Here is an 18,109-nt window from a genome sequence, read left to right as displayed (position 1 = left end):
AGTTTTGTTTCAGTCTTCAAGTAATAATTTGTTTGAACAGTATACCAAACTTGTGTAACTTTGGGCTATGAATTTAAAAATAACTGCGTTTGAAATCAAAACATCTATTTTTAAAATTCTTTAAACACTTATCATACAATTTATTTTCCCATTTCCCCATTTTATAAATTATAAGGCACTCTTGTAGACAACTAGTCGTATGCACTATACACCTATAACGCGCGCAGTATATTGCACCAACACATTATATTTGTTTACGCCCAGCACATCGTGAAGTCAACAAGTCAGCTCTCTCGTTTATGCATTTGTTTTAATAGTTATTATCTTTCCTGAGGAAATTATAATCTACTAAATCCTGATGGGTTCTACGGTACATATTGTATCGACAACGGCGTTGATTTTCGTCACTCTATTAGACTTTATATGTTCGGTAAGTTTTTACCAGGCCGTAGGTTCACCGTATATTAGTAGTATACATCATCATGATCATTTCATGCCAACAATACATGTATTATGCAACATCATCATGGTATATTACTAGTATATTCCATACTGAACGAAACAATCCTTATCAACTTTATGTTGTGCAACTTGTGGTATATACCACTCATGAGTATAATTCTCTGATTTTGTCCAGTAATCTGTATTGTAATGGAAGATACTCATCTAATATACGAGGTAATGTAAGAAAATGGGTAATGAAAGATAATATTCCCATCACACAGCTCGGCCTGTTCGCACATTATGTCAAGTGAAGAATTTTCTCTCTCTTTTTCTTCTGACATAATAAACGCCTTTATAACATAATATTATGCCTAACAAGCGCAAGCATGACAAGTAATATGGATATCGTAATGCTGATGGTGGTGTGGGTTGAGACCTTGGTTCACTATCTAAATAAATTGGTAAGATTTTTAAATTTTGATAGACCGATGCCGATGGAAAGAGACGAGACTAAAGATTCTTTGGAATTGGGGTTTGAAAATATTGACAAAAGAACAGCAAATTTTGCTGTCTTTTGCATCTGTTTCGAAAAATTTGAACTTACTGACAAGGTCTCTTTTTCACCCAGGGTACCACAAGAGAAATTTAGTTGTATGAACTAATATTTTGTGATTCGTCAATGTTATGCCATATTGTAAAATAGGAAACCACCATTCGCTCCGTACAGCAACTCTTCATTTTGTCACATATACGGCAGTGGTTTCTTCTTTACCACTCATAGACTCTACCCACAGGTGTTCATGCAAAATTGCAAGTGGATGAGTCTTTTCCCATACAGGATATAGCCATTGCTCATTACTTTTATTTACTCTGTGTGTTTTAAATTATATTAATCAATCGTTTTTATAAGCATGAGGATCACTAACACAGCTGTGAAAAAAAAAACTAAATATAGTGAAATAATATTGGGGAATATAAATAAGGACTTTGACATCAATCCTGGCCTCAGCATCTAGTACGCCTAGCCTATATTTCGTGATATTTGACATGTGATATAAATATTCTATGAGAGCTTCATTTTGTTATTGATGTGAATGTAACCTGTTGATTTGTCAAAAAATTAATGTATACTATACATATTCTCATTTTGTTTTTCATGTTACAGGTAACTGCTGAAATATGTCCTTCTGGAATAGAGTGAGTATTAAGTATATTACAGTTTAGAAAACAATGAAATTAATTCAGATTGTGCAATCCTTTTTGAACACCTGAGCCAGAAAATACAAATAAATTCACTGTAGCATATTATAGAGCATCGTGTTACTGGATGATTTTAATAGTTGCAAATATATGAATATATGCCAGTTCCTATAGAATATCCAGAAATTGATATTACCGATACGTCATCAAAGCGGCATTTGGTTGCTGCCTTGCTGGTTTCACAAACTAGCATATGCAAATTATGCACATTAAGCTTACTCTCTCTGGAAAAAAGAGTGAATTTTCACTCTATTTTCACTTTCTTGGGAGTGACGTCCGTGATCACTTGTTTAGGAGTGCTCTCTATATAAGAAGAAAGGAGTGAATGTTCACTTTTTTTTTCAATACATTTTCACTCTCTGGAGGAGTGACGTCTATGATCACTCTATTTTTTTTAGAGAGTACCCTGAGTAAAGGAGACATCGTCTGTTAGTGCCATACGGGAGTTAAGTCAGTGCTAACACTCTTCTAGCTCCAAACAGACGATAATGTTTCCCGAAACCAGCGATGGTTCGGAATTTAAAAAAAAGTTACTTTGATATGGTGGCAGCGGTGGGATATGAAACACTGGGAATTTTTTTTCTTCAATAATATTTGCTTCTTTTCAAGAACTTTACTCTCAACTGACCAAAAGTCTTACCATATTATCAGGGAGCTGTGATTCTCCCTGGTATTATTACCTTGGTCATTTGATTCTGCACATTACAGTGTGCATTCTCCGTTCCCTGGGGAGCATTCCAGCTAGTCTCCTTTTTGCAAGTGCGCACATGCTAATCCAACCATTATGACAATCGCATCCCACTGGCTACCAAGTACAAATTTAACAACTGGGTGGAGAGGAGCAATGTAGATAAAGACCTTCACCATCACAAACCTTTGTACAGTATATAATCCTTCAGAATGAAAGGCCTTTGGAATCACCCTGGTGAACTAAATGGGTACTTAGTAGGAACTTGGAAGGAATTCCTTGAATGCTTGAGTGCCTCACCATAGTAGTAACAGTATTTGTATTGATGAGGATCAGAGGCTACCCATGATAAATACGATTGTATTATTATTGGTAGAAGTGGAAGAAGTAGTATTAGTAGTAGTAGTAGTAGTAATAGTAGAAGTAGAAGTAGTAGTAGTAGTAGTAATAGTAATAGTAGAAGTAGAAGTAGTAGTAGTAGTAGTAGTGGTAGTAATAATAATGATAATAATAATATTTTCATTTACATAGTGCTCTCACACGATTGATTTCACATGCTTTACATGGTATACAGTTGGGAAAATCTGAGAAAATCTGAGAAAATAAATATGTCTTTAAGTGCTTCTTAAAGGTGTTTAGTGTGGGTGCTGTTCAGATGTTCCGGGGAGTCGGGGACAGTTGATTCTAGAGGCAATATGTAGTAACAGTAGTTACAGTAGAAGTAGTATTAAGATTATTAATGTTTTTATTATTACAAACCTTTTAATTGGACAATAAGGCATTTACAAAGGAGCGTCATGTGATGCACATAAACCTAGGTTTGTCGACAAACCTCCTTTGTGAATACGGGTCTTTGAGTCTGAAGAATCTGTGGAAAATGAGCTGTATTCTATATTTCTGGATACAAACAAAATTGTTGAAGTATGTCCTTTAAAGATAAAGGTGAGTACTGGTAATGCGATTGCATTGTGAAAGAAAAAGGTGTGGAATGGATCAGAAACAGTTGATCTTGTAGCATGTAAGTATTGGTGTGCACTGCAAGGTTCTGGAGTCATCAAAATCATAATAAATTTGGCCGAGTCTTGGTAAAGTAACAAGCACTGTGCACAGAAAGCTATATATGGGACAACACACATGGTGTTGGGGCTAGTACTACCTTGATTTCCTTGTCTTTCTATGCTCATTACTCAGCCAGTATACATTTTCTTCCAAAATTGTCTGGCACATGTCATTTATTTGTAATCTTGAACATTCAGTGTAAGTTTCGTTTGATTCTGTGAGAATTAATTTTCTTTTTTTTACCATACAGAACTGGAGTTTATCTTTAATCACGTTATTCTTTCTGTCTTTACAGATGTGATTACAATGAGCATTGTTGTGAGGATGGTTGCTGCGCAGGTGAAAATAATTATGGATATGCTTACGGCTATGGATTCTACAACCTGTGGTATTTCTGGTAAGATATATGCTTCCTCGATGAGCCACTACATAATGTATGTCTGTCGAGAGTATTACAATGAGAAGGTTGCATATTATTTAACATTTACCCCTCCTGCACTTTACAACTCTCGAATACTCAAGCAGCAAAAGTATTATCGAAAAACAACTAAGTTTTACCCACGACTATAGTGGTTTATTGCATCTCCAATTCTCCTACTTAACAAATGCACATGCACATAAATTTACATAATCATGAATATGTATGCTTCCAGCAGATGTTGTTCATTTCTCCAACTTACAAATGCACTCATGGACCTATTTAGAATCAAATTCAAATTTAGTTGGAGTGAAGGCAAGAACAAAATTGCATAAAGCCTGTTTAACATCGACATATTTTTGTTCGAATTATGCATTTATAGAATACCTGCAGGTTGATTGTGGAACAAACCTCTTTACAAATGTTCAAAATACCATGTGGCACACAAATCAGTGGGGAAATGAAAATTTCTGGCTAAAGCAATCAGTACCCTTATTGTATTTGGTTAAAATTGACCAGTATATTTTCATTTTTTCTTGGAAGGACGTGATTTCTTGTTTTAATTTGTCATCAACTGTTTAGTAGTCAAGCTTCATCAGAAATTTGTGTAGTCCATGTACCTCAGTAGATGGCATCAATCTGCATACACGACATGGTGAATGGCATTTAGTGCGTGTATGCAACTGTGTTACAATTAATGTTCTAGCTTTTTATTTTAATTACCATTAGTAATTATAGGGGAATGTCTTTGACATGTTCCATTTTTGGTTCCACCAATCAGGTTTGTGATCATCATGGTTATGATGACTTGCTGCGGAGCCTGCAGCTACGTCAAGAAGCGACAGTATTACATGAGACAGCAAGAGGGTTTGGCACGGTCCGCTCACCTAACCGGGACCCAAGTTCATCATCCTCCTACCACGTATGGTGTCCATCCAAGCAACTTGGCAACACCAGTAGGCGCCTTCCCTGGTCCTCCAGCTTACAATGAGGTGGGTTGTATGCAACAATTGCTCCTGCAACAATTCCCCTGCAATAATTTTCCACACTAACCAAAGTCCTAATTTGACCCTTGACCCAACACTAAACGTATCCCTATAAACCGTCACCCCAAACCTAACTGAAACCCCAGTTGCAACCATAGCCCCAATCAATACCTTTGACAAGATAATGCCTGGGGAAAATATTGGAGCACCAATGAGGTAAGGTTAACAGACCTGAGGGTGTTTCACTAAGACTAAAATCAACTTTAAGTTGGACTTACTATGACAGGCCGTTCATGCTACTGTTTGCTCTCACCAATTACTGGAATTTGTCTCTCAAGGGATGTACGAATCAAGGTCACAAATATACAGAATTTACATTTTTTATAATTCATTATTGAAGGAAAAAAATATTATCTAAAGATCATAACGGTGAGAGCAAACAGTGGCATGAACAGCCTGCAATAGTAAAGTCCAACTTAAATTGGATCTTAATCTTTGTGAAACAACCCCCAGGACTCTTAACCTTTTCTTTGCCATCATATTTATTAACATTTCTCACAAATAAACTTTCTAGACTAAAACATAGAGCTGAAATGTATTTACCAAAATTGTAATAATTAGGTGACAAAATGTCTTCAATGGCAATAATACATGAGCCTGTTTCAGTTTAGGTAGGAAAAAAACAACATTCTTAATTGTCAAAGTAAATTAAACACTAAAAATTCTTGGACAGGAGTTGTTGCCCTTGACATGGAAGGAATTAATATATCTGTTGATTAACCCATTAGCAACTAGAGGTTTTGGAAAAAATAGCCTATTACTCACTTCTCACTGGAATATGTTGCAATATTGCTCTCATTTTGACACTGTTCTGAGCAATATGAAACATGCGCTATCTTTCTATGCAGAATCCTACTGTAGACATCGTAAGGATTACCCACGTATAACATTATCACTATAGACCCTAGAACAGATAATATAGCACGTTGAAAATGGACGAACACAAACAGGCGGTATCGGGCGGTTTAGTTGCTAAAGGGTTAAGGCTTGTTACCATGAGAGACAGCAGAGATCCCACAAATGCTGTTGATAACTAAAGCTTAAAACATAAGGGAGATATTTCCTAATTTAACATTGAACCATGTAGGAAAAAGCTATTCTAATAGAAACAACTGCAACCTTCCAATTAAAAGAATAACTAGCTCAAATGTACTGTATCTTCACCTAAAGATGAAAGGTTGTAGATATCATGCCAAGTTTGAAGAATAGGTATAGCTCCATCAAAGGCTTTTAAATACCGGTACATGATAATTCAAATTTCAAAATTAGTGCAAATACATATACCCCTGTAGGTACACATTCTCAAGATTAGACAATCTTAAAAGTGTCAAAGAGCATATTAGAATGATTTATGTCACAGATGATGTGTTTACATAAATTGTGTTGACAAACATTTACACATAGATTTTAATGGTTTGGTTTACTTTGGACGTCTTCTGGATATTCCTAATAATAATGGAACATGATTCTCCTTATCATCATCAAACAAGCTTATATGCAATAAAATCATATGCAATAAAATCTTATGCAATAAAATCATATGCAATAAAATCATACGCAATAAAATCTTATGCAATAAAATCACATGAAATAGAATCATAAACTGGGTTTATTGATTTGATCGTTGTGTATGTACATGTATGTCATATGGGACATTAGCACACATTTCTTTATGTACTGATTGTCTGATTGGGGGTAGTCAATGGTCGCAGAAAGAGATTGTTTTTTCACTTTTTGATGACATAAATAGACAATCGACTGTCATTTAGGAGATATCTCATGGAATCATCCAATTCATGGAGGTTGCAATTTTTTTCTTGTAATAAAGTTGTCATTTTGTCAAATGTGGATGTCCAATGTCCATTTATTTTTCATTGAAAGCTTGTTGCACTCTTCAAAACATCAATGATTTACACATACGGTACATGACATGTATGTATGTCCGAAGTCTGGTAGAGTTATCGTGAGCACAATAATGGGGTTATGATAAATATTATGATAACAATTGTTTGATTTTGATAAGAGCAGAAAAAGATGAGCATTACTGTTCTTGCGTTCTAAACTTAACAGCTTTGTGTAATGTGTAGGCCTACATAGATATTTAGTTGGAGAATGCCCTTTGAACCAGTGCCTTTTGTGAAGATGTAGATAGAAACGAGAGGACGCTAGTTAATCATAAACTGTTTATCTTTGTTCTTTAAGAGTCAGCGCACAAACATACACATTTCTTCCTGGAGATTTGGTTGGCCAAAGTACAGAGCTATCTTGGCAACCACTCTTAGAAAGAGATTAACATATTTAATTTGACATGACACTGTATTTTTATCCTCAAATGGCAACGTGTTGTAGAAAATCTTCAAAGAAAAGAAACTGTTCAACCTCACTCCCCCCCCCCCCCCCCAGAAAAAAAAGCAGAGGAAAAGATCAACATATTATCGCTGATAACAGTGTGACGTACACAACCAGTATCAGTGACTATTTATTTAACCCTTTTTCAGCAATCAATTCCTGTGAAGCATATTTTAAAATATATTATGGGCATTAATAGGCTTTAATAGAAGAAACGGTTAGGGCTGTATGAGATTTTGAAAGATGCCCAGAGTTTGTCCCCTCCTGTTTTGCTTTATATAATCAATGTCTGTAGACACCATATTTGGCATACTCAGAATGACTGAAACCTGATTGGGCAAGTCCATTGTATTTGGTCATTTTATTTTTACATTCTCCTGTATGTCACCAAGAGTAAGGTAACAATAAGCAAAAAATCATATAAAAAGTATAACTATACTTGATATTTGGCCTCATCAAATTTATGATAAGGGCTTTAAACTTTATATAATAAATTTTAGTTTTGGTGGGTAATATATATGGGGCCGAAGAACTAAAGCTGACTATGAAAAGGAAATGTGGTATGTTTTGTAGCATGAGTTGGTGCATTACAAATACTCTTTGTTGTTATTATTATGTTGTTTGTCTATAATGGAGATATAATGATTAACTTTTCTTCTTTTTAAATCTCTGCCAGGTTACGGGTAAGCCAGATCAGTTCCCCAAGGCAGACTACGGGTACCCCAACTATGGTTTTGCAGCTCCGCCTTACTCCCCTCACGAAGCCAGCATGCCACCTCAGTCAACCGCCCCAGCACCCGACGGCACCATTCCAGTCCATACAACTACCGCCGACGGTACCATCCCGGTGCAGTATCCCCCCTCGGCTGCCATGCCATACCCTCCCTCCGCTGCTATGGCGTACCCTCCACCCCACGCAGGGGCACCGACAGCGGCCACGCCCGATTCAGTGCCTACCACCGCCCCACCCCCATACACCCCATCTGTCACCAGCCCACCTGTACTGTCCACAGACCAGTCTAACCTTGTAGCATGAATAGCGCATCAAACCCTTGAGATATAATAAAACCATGGATTACTGTTCAACCAGAAACTTTCACATCTGTAGTCAATATAAAATATTTGAAAAACAAGTCGGAAAATGTAAAAAAACAGCTCAGAAAATATATTTTTAGACCTTTTTCAACTCTGAATATATTTTCATCGACCAGTTATCTTTTATCCCAAACCTGTGTCCTCAAAATATGTTATTGTTCTATTTTATTTTTTTCCCCATAAGAAAAGAGGAGAAAAATAGGCTATTTAAAAAAAAAATACAAAAAGAATATAGAGAAAATAGCCCCCCCCCCCCAATATATTTTTCACCCATGAAAATTGAACAGGCATCACGAGGGATGAAAGAAACTTTTGTGGATTTCTAAAGTGGTTCAGATTTGTACACTTGTAAGTGCTTAATACTGCGCACTACTGAATTTTAGGAAATCACACAAGTTCCTTTGAACTGCTGTTTTAACACAATAAGAAACTGTCATGTTGTGAATGTTGCTGATTTTACAGTGCACATGTTTAACCTGTTTCCATGGCAACAAGAGGATACTTTTTAAAATAATTTATAAAATCTAGACAGGGTAATGTTTATACCTTAGCACAACATTAACTGTCATTCATCTTTCATGAAGTGAATTAATATAGCGCGATTTTTGATAGTGCAGAAAAATGTATCTCAGTTTGCAGTCATCACATACTGTAGGTCATGTTCTGCCTTGCTCAGCTTCAATTTTGGGGTATAGTATAGTTCAGCTTATTTGACAGTTCTTGATAATCGTTGATGATATCCATATCCCTTTCATGTTAATCTTGAATTCTGGTAATGGAAATTAATTTTCAAAGAAACTTGACTCAAAATTATTCCTAACGGTTTATTACGGTATACAAAAGATGTGTAATCGTTGTTTGAACCTGCCAAAACGTGCAGAATATACCAAATTTTTTGTTAAAAGCTTTCAAAATTCTGTTGGCTGTGGGATATTACATTTTCTGATCATGAATCACATGGCTATAAAATTATGTAGCTCAATTTCCTTATCTTTTTTCTGATTGCTTATCTATTACATACTTCCTACCAAAATTGTTTGGCTGGCAGTATTTTATTTGCAGCCATTAACATTCAGTGCAAGTTTCATTTTAAACTTCTCCTAGAATTTATTTTACTGCTAATGACCTCAACTCAAGGATTACCTTCACAAACAAGCTAGGATACTTGATAATCATTTCCTTTGGGGAAAAAACTTCTAAAAAGCAAGCAGAACCAACAAGGTTCCTGAGAGAGATATTGATAGTTTATAACATAAGCATTAAAGCCCCACTGCGCTACTTATAGCTACTTGCGCCCTCTATATAGCAAACAATGCCTAATCGGTGACGGCTGGTCCCCCATGATCCCCTTTTTCTCTTGAGCTGATTTGATGAGATAACCACCTTTCAGTTTCAGTGACCATGCTGGGTGGTCTAATTCCTCCTGGCTAATATAGTGCAGACAGGCTTTAAATGGAAATGTCCTCTTTGTGTCATGGGAACAGGTCACATGTTTTTCTTCTTCGTTATAACAATAGATTGCTCACAGGATATTGTCATGTGCTTATAGTAAAGATATTCCTGTTTTACAATATACAAGAATTTTCAATCACATGATTGATATAGATTTAAAGGGAATATGCAAACACTCGGCAAAAATTGCAATATAAAAGAAAGTGGACACTATTCATAATTCAGAAAGTACTTTACTAATTCTCTATGATTAAAAGGAGTAAATATTTCAAACTTGTAGTTAAGAATTATTAGATGTAGATAATGGAAATAAACAGATAATATATATTATTCAATGAATTCATAAGTATTTTAATTAAGCTCTATATATTTATCAAAAGCTAATTTATAGAATAAAGATTACAGTTAATATGTGTGTGAAAGGATTTGACTACTTGTAGGGCTTCTACTAACATATAATGCCTTCCCAGGAAGAGTTAACTATTTTAATCTTGATTATATTCCTCGCATTCATGTGGTCGTGTAGAATCTTGCGTTGTAGTCTGGTAGTTGAATATGCGAACACTCACTGACTTTCATTCCTAAGTGCTGGAGGTTCCAATGAATGAGAACAAAAAAGACAATTTTGATTTTAATTCAATATTTTCATACTACTCTTGAAAACATGTAATTTGATATTCCAGTAACCCAGCAGAAAATCAAGTTAATCTTTTACTATTTGAATGTTTGTTTGTGCTTTTGTGAATTGCTGCACTTTGAATGATTCCTAAAGTATTCACAATTTGTATATATATATATATACATGTAACACATAGTCTTATTATCAGATGTTTATATGAGCATCTATTTTCGGTAGTTCACTTCTTTAAACCATGTGTACATTTGCATGTATGTTTGGTCTGTGCAAGATTCCAACTAAACAATGACAGAAAACTATAAATTGATTTCTAGTGTACACTAGTTTAATTTTCACATTACGATGAGAAAGATGTAAATAGAAACGGGTACCGGTATAATTTATCATTGCAATATCTATCACAAGGACAATGACAAAATATTTATCGTACAGTATTGCTTGGAATAAAGTAGACAGTCTCACACTGTGTCACGCGTGACTGCATGCATAATCCCATAGACCTTGGTGTGACTTGGTGGTAATGTGTCTACTTTATTTTAAGTAATACTGTAATATGAATAAATTGTCCAAGAGGTAAAAAAAGACACCCCTGTTTAAGGAGTAAGAAAAATTTGATTTCATATTCAATGCAATGATAATGATAATAATACATAATTTATTACATGCATGTATCTGAAGCTTTTTGATCAAGCCGCAACAACAATGAAGATGAAACAAATTTGTATAAAAATAGTTCAACAGATAAGCTACAGGTAATCATTTCTTACCAGTATTTTAGATAAACAAGTACATTGACGATTGTATTTTGAATTGTAATATGAATGACATGAAATGAGTAAAGTGAAAAAAATTATGACAACTTTAAATGGTATAAGAGGAATAGAATAACAGTTATTTCATAAGTTTCATGTTATATATATATATATATATTTTCTAGTAGAAAACTAAATATTTCATTTACATCAGATCACTACATGTATGGATACAAGTGTATATCAATTAAAAATGATTGTATGATGTTATCACTAACATTTTCACAAAAATATGATATCAAATTCCATATTCATTCATTCTTTTAAAGCAAAGCATATACCGTGGACTATGTTACGTAACTATGTGTTTGTAGTACTCTAGAATTCCATCAACATGTATTCATCATTCACGATTTGTTTGTAATTTATGGAATAGAAATGATTTCAAATGAATTTTTATCATGTATATTTTGGGTGATGGTTGTAATTATTTGTTCAAGTATTTGTTGCGTTTGATATTAAGGTTAATAATGGGAGATATATCACTTAACTTTGCCATCTTATGTTTAGTTGGTATTTATGATCTTTTGTATTTATGTAAAAGTCAAGATACAAAACTGTAGAGGTAAACCCCCCAACCCCCCCCCCCCCAAAAAAAAAACACTTATTGAGATATCAAAATTTTAATATTTTTGCGTACATCATGTGATCAAATCCTTTGAAACGATACAGAAAAATATAATGAATGACAGAATTCCAAGTTTTCACTTGATTTTAAAATCGCAAAATACTGCAAAACCAGACATTTTTGCATCATGACATTTTAAGCAAATTGTTAAATTGTTAAGGATGGTTTTTTTCATGGCAAGAAACTTGTGGGAACTGCAAAGATTTAGTGTCGTGTAAATCGTGTTTTACATTTTTTGTAGCATGTATCTTTTGCTAATCTGAACTACTCTTGAAATTTACGAACATCTCATGCACGTGAAAGTTTGTGGTTTTGCAGGATGGTACAGTCGATGCTTTATTTTTGGTAAAACCTGAAAATACAAATAAATTTATGGGGGCAAACTTAAACTTAGGCAATTAAAAAATTGTATTCACATGCTACGATAATCTTGTAAGCATTTTTATCACTATAGTACTGTTATGTTGCCATACCAAATAAAAAGGTGAATGTAATTTTTGTATAAAATCGTAAACATACTGTGAGTTTCGTTTTTTTGGATCTAGTGTGTGTTGCTCTGCGTGGGAGGCAATCGATACACAAGATTGCATGATTTGATTGAAAGCGGAAGAACAGAGAGAGAAATAATGAGAAAAGGTGCGAGGAAAACTATACAAATGAAGAGGAAATTATGGATCTTTAAATGATTTATACATTCAACTTGATTGCTTTAGACTCTTTCATGAAACTTCCATCAGAATCGGCATCTTCCTACTTGTTTCTGTATATCATTCTAATAATAGTCATTACCGTAATCTCCATCTATCTTCTTTCTCTATGGTATCTATCAAGAGCAAGGAAGGTATTAACTTTGTACAAAAGTTATTACTCTTGTGGGTCTCAGCAGATTCGAGCATCCTCGTCATCACCATCATAACAATCGCCTAATCACCAACGTCATCAACATTGCCATCATCATCACCATCAAAACCATCATCCTCTGTTTATCACTATCATCATCAATCATCATCTGGTATCACCATCATCAACATCATCATCCACATCATCACTATCACCAACATCAATCATCATCATCATCATCCTCTTGCACATCATAAGCAGAGAGCAATAAGTGGTATTAACTCTTCAGTTAACACGAGCAATAAGTGGTATTAACTCTTCAGTTAACACGGCTGTCTGCATACATACACTAGTCTTCATACAAATAAACACAAATCAATATTTCAACTTTTTTAGAAAGGACATTTGGAGTCTTTATTTAATCATTCATCATACACATGCATCTTTACTAACAATATATGAAACTAAATTATGAAAAGAAAGTAAAATAATGAACTCAAATTGGTTTTATTACATGTTAGAAGACAAAGAATGTAGTTACGGGTAGCTTATCTGTATGGAGGAAAACATTTTAATTTACACTTTCATCGGCTAGTGTGTTGATTTCAATGATTTACACAGTCTTTCTTATGCCATCATTATGCAATTTTTTGTATTTGCACGCCCTCAATGAAATCAGTTAAATCAGTATGAAAAATTTTCATAACTTAAAAAAATAAAACTGACCCGTCCAAACCTGTCCCTCACAATAGCATAGACTGCACTACAAAACCATGGCATACAATCAAGGGGTTGTTTCATAAATGTTGTTATCAATAAACAATGCTAAAATGTATGACAAATTTGCTATCAGCCAATTAAATGCCACGATTTTAGTATAACAGTTATTGGAACTTGTTCTTGATATCAAGTTTCATGAAACAGGGCTCTGATATATGGATTCCCTGAAATTGGGCTGTAGATCTACAGCTTATAGAGACATAATACACAAACTCTTTATCAAATGCACTTAAGAGAAACTAAAACAAACAAAAATAATAACGCAACATTTCATTTTTTTTCCATGGAGCCTCTAGAGTTCAGAGGTTGTCTACAAAACACATGTCAATACACTACGCTAACCTAATACATGTACTTCATTTTATAAAATATTGGTGACACTACACAATTATGCATGAACCATGTCTACTCGAAGAACAAAATGGCAATATTTTGTACCTCTCGTTGAAAATAATGGCAAAATACTGTAAGCTTGCAAAAAATATTGTACATTTAAACAAAAGATGGAGGATATACGTGAAATAGTTACAGAGGCTATTTACATTTTCAAAAAATAATAGAAAAGGAAAATTTAAAACTAGAAGCCAAACGGTAAACACATTCCCATACATAAATGCACAGAGGTCTGTCATTTCATGATTCCTCAAATGGAAACTGCTTTGATTTATTTTGTGTTTCATACTTGTTTAATAATAGACTCCTATCCAGTCAAGGTCGCAATGAAATTCAAGAGGATTTGTAGCTTTGTAGTTACAGAATATTGTTCCATATCCCTCCTGGAATCAGACAATCACGATGCAAAAGAGTTGCAATCGATCCAAATCAATCGCAAGTCCCCTAATCAATCACAAGTTTGCAGTCCCCTATGACTTATTCACACAGTTACAATTGATATGAATCGCAAAAAAAAGTTACGATTAATATCAACCGTTTATAAGACGGGCCCAGGCTATCATGATGCAAATGTTTGAGGTACATGTGCATGTAGCCACAGATTCTGTCCCTTTAAATTTTCATTCATCTTCTCTCTGCATGAATATACATTTTCCGTCACAACAGTGTGGCATATCTCCGTGCACACTGAAACAGGGTATGAAATAGACCATTTTTGTAATGTAATCAAATCTATTGCGGAAAGCTTTTGTTAAGTGCCATGTTACAAAATTATTTCAAACACCTGTTACAAATAATTGTATTTCAACAGTCAGGATGCAAATGGCATACGGTCTTTGTTGCTGGTAGGACAAACACTATGGCTTGTCCTAACAACATGTAATGTATGCAATTCATATTCTGACAAGATTCTGACAACAATTTGTGCATCAAATTAGATTACATTATGAAAATGATCTAATGCATACCACCTTCATACCGTATAATGGACAGCAACAGGACTGATATCTTGCTATTTAGAATCATGAAATTTGCGCTTTGACAATAGACTAGACTGGTCAAACATAAAACAATATTGTCAGTGATACGGATGTTAACAAACGGTATACGACATTACCTCAGTCAGGAACCCACCCTCTCCCCGCCCAACCCCCTCCAAAAAAAAAAGTTGCGAAAGGATGCCTACTGATCATTACATTGTAAGAAATGAAATTCAACGAGATGTTAGGATTTCGGAGGAATGTTTTCTGATTATGTGTGACGTATACCGAGGGCCTGTTCAAGCTCCGCACGGCGCTGCTGGACCTTGCTCTGGAAGTAACGTCTAACGGCCTCCTGGGCCCAGGGCTGGTGGTAGAAGTCCATCCTGCGTTCCTCCTCCGGGTTGTTCACGACATCGGTCATGCACTGCAGAGAGGGAGGGAGAGGGAGAGGGAGAGGGAGAGGGAGAGGGAGAGGGAGAGGGAGAGGGAGAGGGAGGGAGGGGGAGGGAGGGGGAGAGGGAGGGAGGGAGAGGGAGGGAGGGAGGGAGAGGGAGGGATGGAGAGGGAGGGAGGGAAAGGGAGGGAGGGAGGGAGGGAGGGAGGGAGGGAGGGAGGGAGGAAGGGAGGTAGGATGGGAGGGAGGGAGAAAGAGCAAGAAAGAGAAAGGGAGAGGGAGGGAGAGCGAGAGAGAGAGAGAGAAAGAGGGGAAGAGAGAGAGAGAGAGAGAGAGAGAGATAATGAGAGAGAGAAAGAATGAGAGAGAAAAATTAAATTTGTTGTTGAATTCACAGAATAGAATCATATTTGCTCTTGTATTATTCTTCATAATAATTGCTACTCTCAGGAGTTCTTCAACATCATCATCACCATTCACTACTACCATCATCATCCAATCATCATCACCATTCACTACTACCATCATCATCCAATCATCATCACAAACACCACAATGATTATAACTACATGTACCATATGCTTCATCACCAACCCCCCCCCCCTCTTCCTCCCACCCCTCCTCATCATCACTGCTATACAAAATCATCACCATCATCACAACCACCACCACCACCTCCACAACCAGTTGACACCATCATCAATACACCTACTCCCTCCATCATCCAATCATCACCACAAACACCATAATGATTATAACTACCGTAAGCTTCATCACCACCCCCCTCCCCCCACCACTCCTTATCATCACCACCATACAAAGTCACCATCACCACCACCACCACCACCACCAGTTGACACCATCATCCGATCATCATCACAATCACCACAATGAAATAACTACCATAAGCTTCATCACCATCCCCCCTCCCCTCCACACCCCTCCTCCTCATCATCACCACCATACAAAATTACCATCACAACCACCACCACCACCACCACCACCAGTTGACACCATCATCGATACAATTACTCCCACCATCATCCAATCATCACAATCACCACAATGATTATAACTACCATAAGCTTCATCAACCGCCCCCCCCCCCCCTCCGCACCCCTCCTCCTCATCATCACCACTACTTCCACCACTACTACTAGTGTCCTCATCATCATCGCTATCAACCATCCTCACCACCATCATCATCGTGAACTCACCTTGAGGTCTCTAACTTGTGATACCAGCCATTCACTGATGAACTGCTGAGGATCTCTGGCAAACCCTAACATGAATTCACGCTGAACCTTCAGCTGATTGATGGTTTCCACTGTCTCATGAATCTGAAATGGAAAAAAAAGGCATTCTTAAATAGGAGCTTTGCAGAAAGTCTGAAGAGTATATTCTGAAAATGGAAAGCTCCTCAGATGGTCTGCACTGACAAAAAAAAATTGAACTTGTGTACCTTGCTCATGTGACTATGATTTGGATTATTTAGCAAAGCTTATTTTATGAGAAATTTTAGAATCGAATCATGGAACAAGAGGCATGCCCGATAGTCAGCTGGTATTAAAAATAAGTACAGTAAGTAGTATCAAGGTTTATTGTGCACAAATGAATACTGTTATCTGTATCCATGAATTTACTGGCATCAATCCTTTGATTATCAAACAAATTTGAAGTAGTTTTGAACAACTTCATAACTTATCTCAGTACTACCCTATATTTAAGTGGTATGCTGCCCTCTAGCATTCAGGCACTGACCAGCTTTCAGCGGCTCCCCAAATTTGTAATGGTCTTTACGACTGAGGACACTGTAATTCATGTTGCAAGGTGAAAGTTGATTCACATTAAAGGAAACATCACCCATTGTTATTCTGACAGAGAGTAAAAGAGAGAGAGAGAGAGAGAGAGAGAGAGATATGTATGCATGCTTTGTTGCTCAAGCTTATCACTCTAAGATGAGCAGGGATCATTGGACCCAATTAAGTAATAGACTAGGTTCTTCAAGCTCAGACTCTTTTCTTCACAAAGACATTAATCTACATCTGCTACTCTCCACACAGGAGCTGAAAGGGTACTGGTAGGAAGGAATTCCTTGAATTAATACGAGCACAGAAATCGGTAGCAGAGCTAATCCGAAGTAATAATGACGTGCTCATATCCACCATATGTGGTGGATACAAGCACTACAAAACTATCCAATATACTTATTATCACCATTATCACTGGCCCAATATCTAAAGCTCAAGGTACTCCAGGGACCTGAAGGACTACCTTCCAAGATGACTGAAGATGGTTTTATGCGACTGACACTCCTAGTCCCAAAGGCACAATATATATAAGCCCGGTTACACACGCAACAACCCTAGGCCTATACCACAAAGCCTGCAAGCTTTATTCCTGATCAGATAAAGGTGTTGAGGATCATCTTGTCAATGTGAAAGGGTGATGGAAATAAGATCTTCTACGGGCTCCTTTTTTAAAATCTGGTTTTAATAATCCAAAAGGAATAATGATATAACAACAGTGATGATTTTGCCTTGTGCTATACCCCCTCCCCCTCCCCCTCCTCCTCCTCCTCCAAAGAGAGAGGGAGAGAGAAGAGAGAGAGAGGGGGGGAGAGAGAGAGAGAGAGAGAGAGAGAGAGAAACAATACATTGCTGACTACTGCTCTATTCCCACTATTCTACACTAATCAAATCCATACCTTCAGCCCTGGAATCTAAACCTAACCTAAAACCAAAGTGTAACCCTAAACCTAACCTTATACCTGATAAAAGAAAACTGTTGAGAAATTGGCGACAGAACAAACATGAATGTCTGAACATCTA

At 36.3% G+C, this 18,109-nt stretch overlaps 2 protein-coding genes across 2 annotated transcripts in view; one reads left to right on the top strand and one right to left on the bottom strand.

Moving 5' to 3' along the window:
* The first annotated feature begins 235 nt into the window (after nt 1-235).
* On the top strand, nt 236-8,562 carry LOC115918343 (WW domain binding protein 1-like). The gene is made up of 5 exons (XM_030974382.1): nt 236-430; nt 1,610-1,641; nt 3,747-3,848; nt 4,651-4,861; nt 7,941-8,562. Exons 1-5 carry the CDS (start codon nt 359-361, stop codon nt 8,298-8,300), a joined length of 777 nt encoding a protein of 258 aa, XP_030830242.1. The 5' UTR covers nt 236-358; the 3' UTR covers nt 8,301-8,562.
* Nucleotides 8,563-15,069: 6,507 nt separating this feature from the next.
* Nucleotides 15,070-18,109, bottom strand: part of LOC115918329 (SWI/SNF-related matrix-associated actin-dependent regulator of chromatin subfamily D member 1-like) — a 61,151-nt gene continuing 58,111 nt past the window's right edge. The window contains exons 8-9 of the mRNA XM_030973781.1: nt 16,496-16,618; nt 15,070-15,308 (exon numbers count right to left, since the gene is read on the bottom strand). Of these exons, the coding sequence (XP_030829641.1) occupies nt 15,153-15,308; nt 16,496-16,618 (279 nt within the window). The 3' untranslated portion in view covers nt 15,070-15,152. The remainder of the gene's footprint in view (nt 15,309-16,495; nt 16,619-18,109) is intronic.

This window comes from Strongylocentrotus purpuratus, unplaced genomic scaffold (assembly GCF_000002235.5).
Source record: "Strongylocentrotus purpuratus isolate Spur 01 unplaced genomic scaffold, Spur_5.0 spur5_contig_866, whole genome shotgun sequence".
NCBI lineage: Eukaryota > Metazoa > Echinodermata > Echinoidea > Camarodonta > Strongylocentrotidae > Strongylocentrotus > Strongylocentrotus purpuratus.
This window is presented reverse-complemented; position numbering and strand designations above follow the sequence as displayed.

What these genes read in the sequence shown, in the direction of transcription:
- LOC115918343 (XM_030974382.1), top strand. Translation starts at nt 359, where the DNA reads ATGGGTTCTACGGTACATATTGTATCGACAACGGCGTTGATTTTCGTC. An exon ending in TATTAGACTTTATATGTTCG is followed by an intron (nt 431 to 1,609) that starts GTAAGTTTTTAC and finishes TTCATGTTACAG; the next exon opens with GTAACTGCTGAAATATGTCC. An exon ending in ATATGTCCTTCTGGAATAGA is followed by an intron (nt 1,642 to 3,746) that starts GTGAGTATTAAG and finishes CTGTCTTTACAG; the next exon opens with ATGTGATTACAATGAGCATT.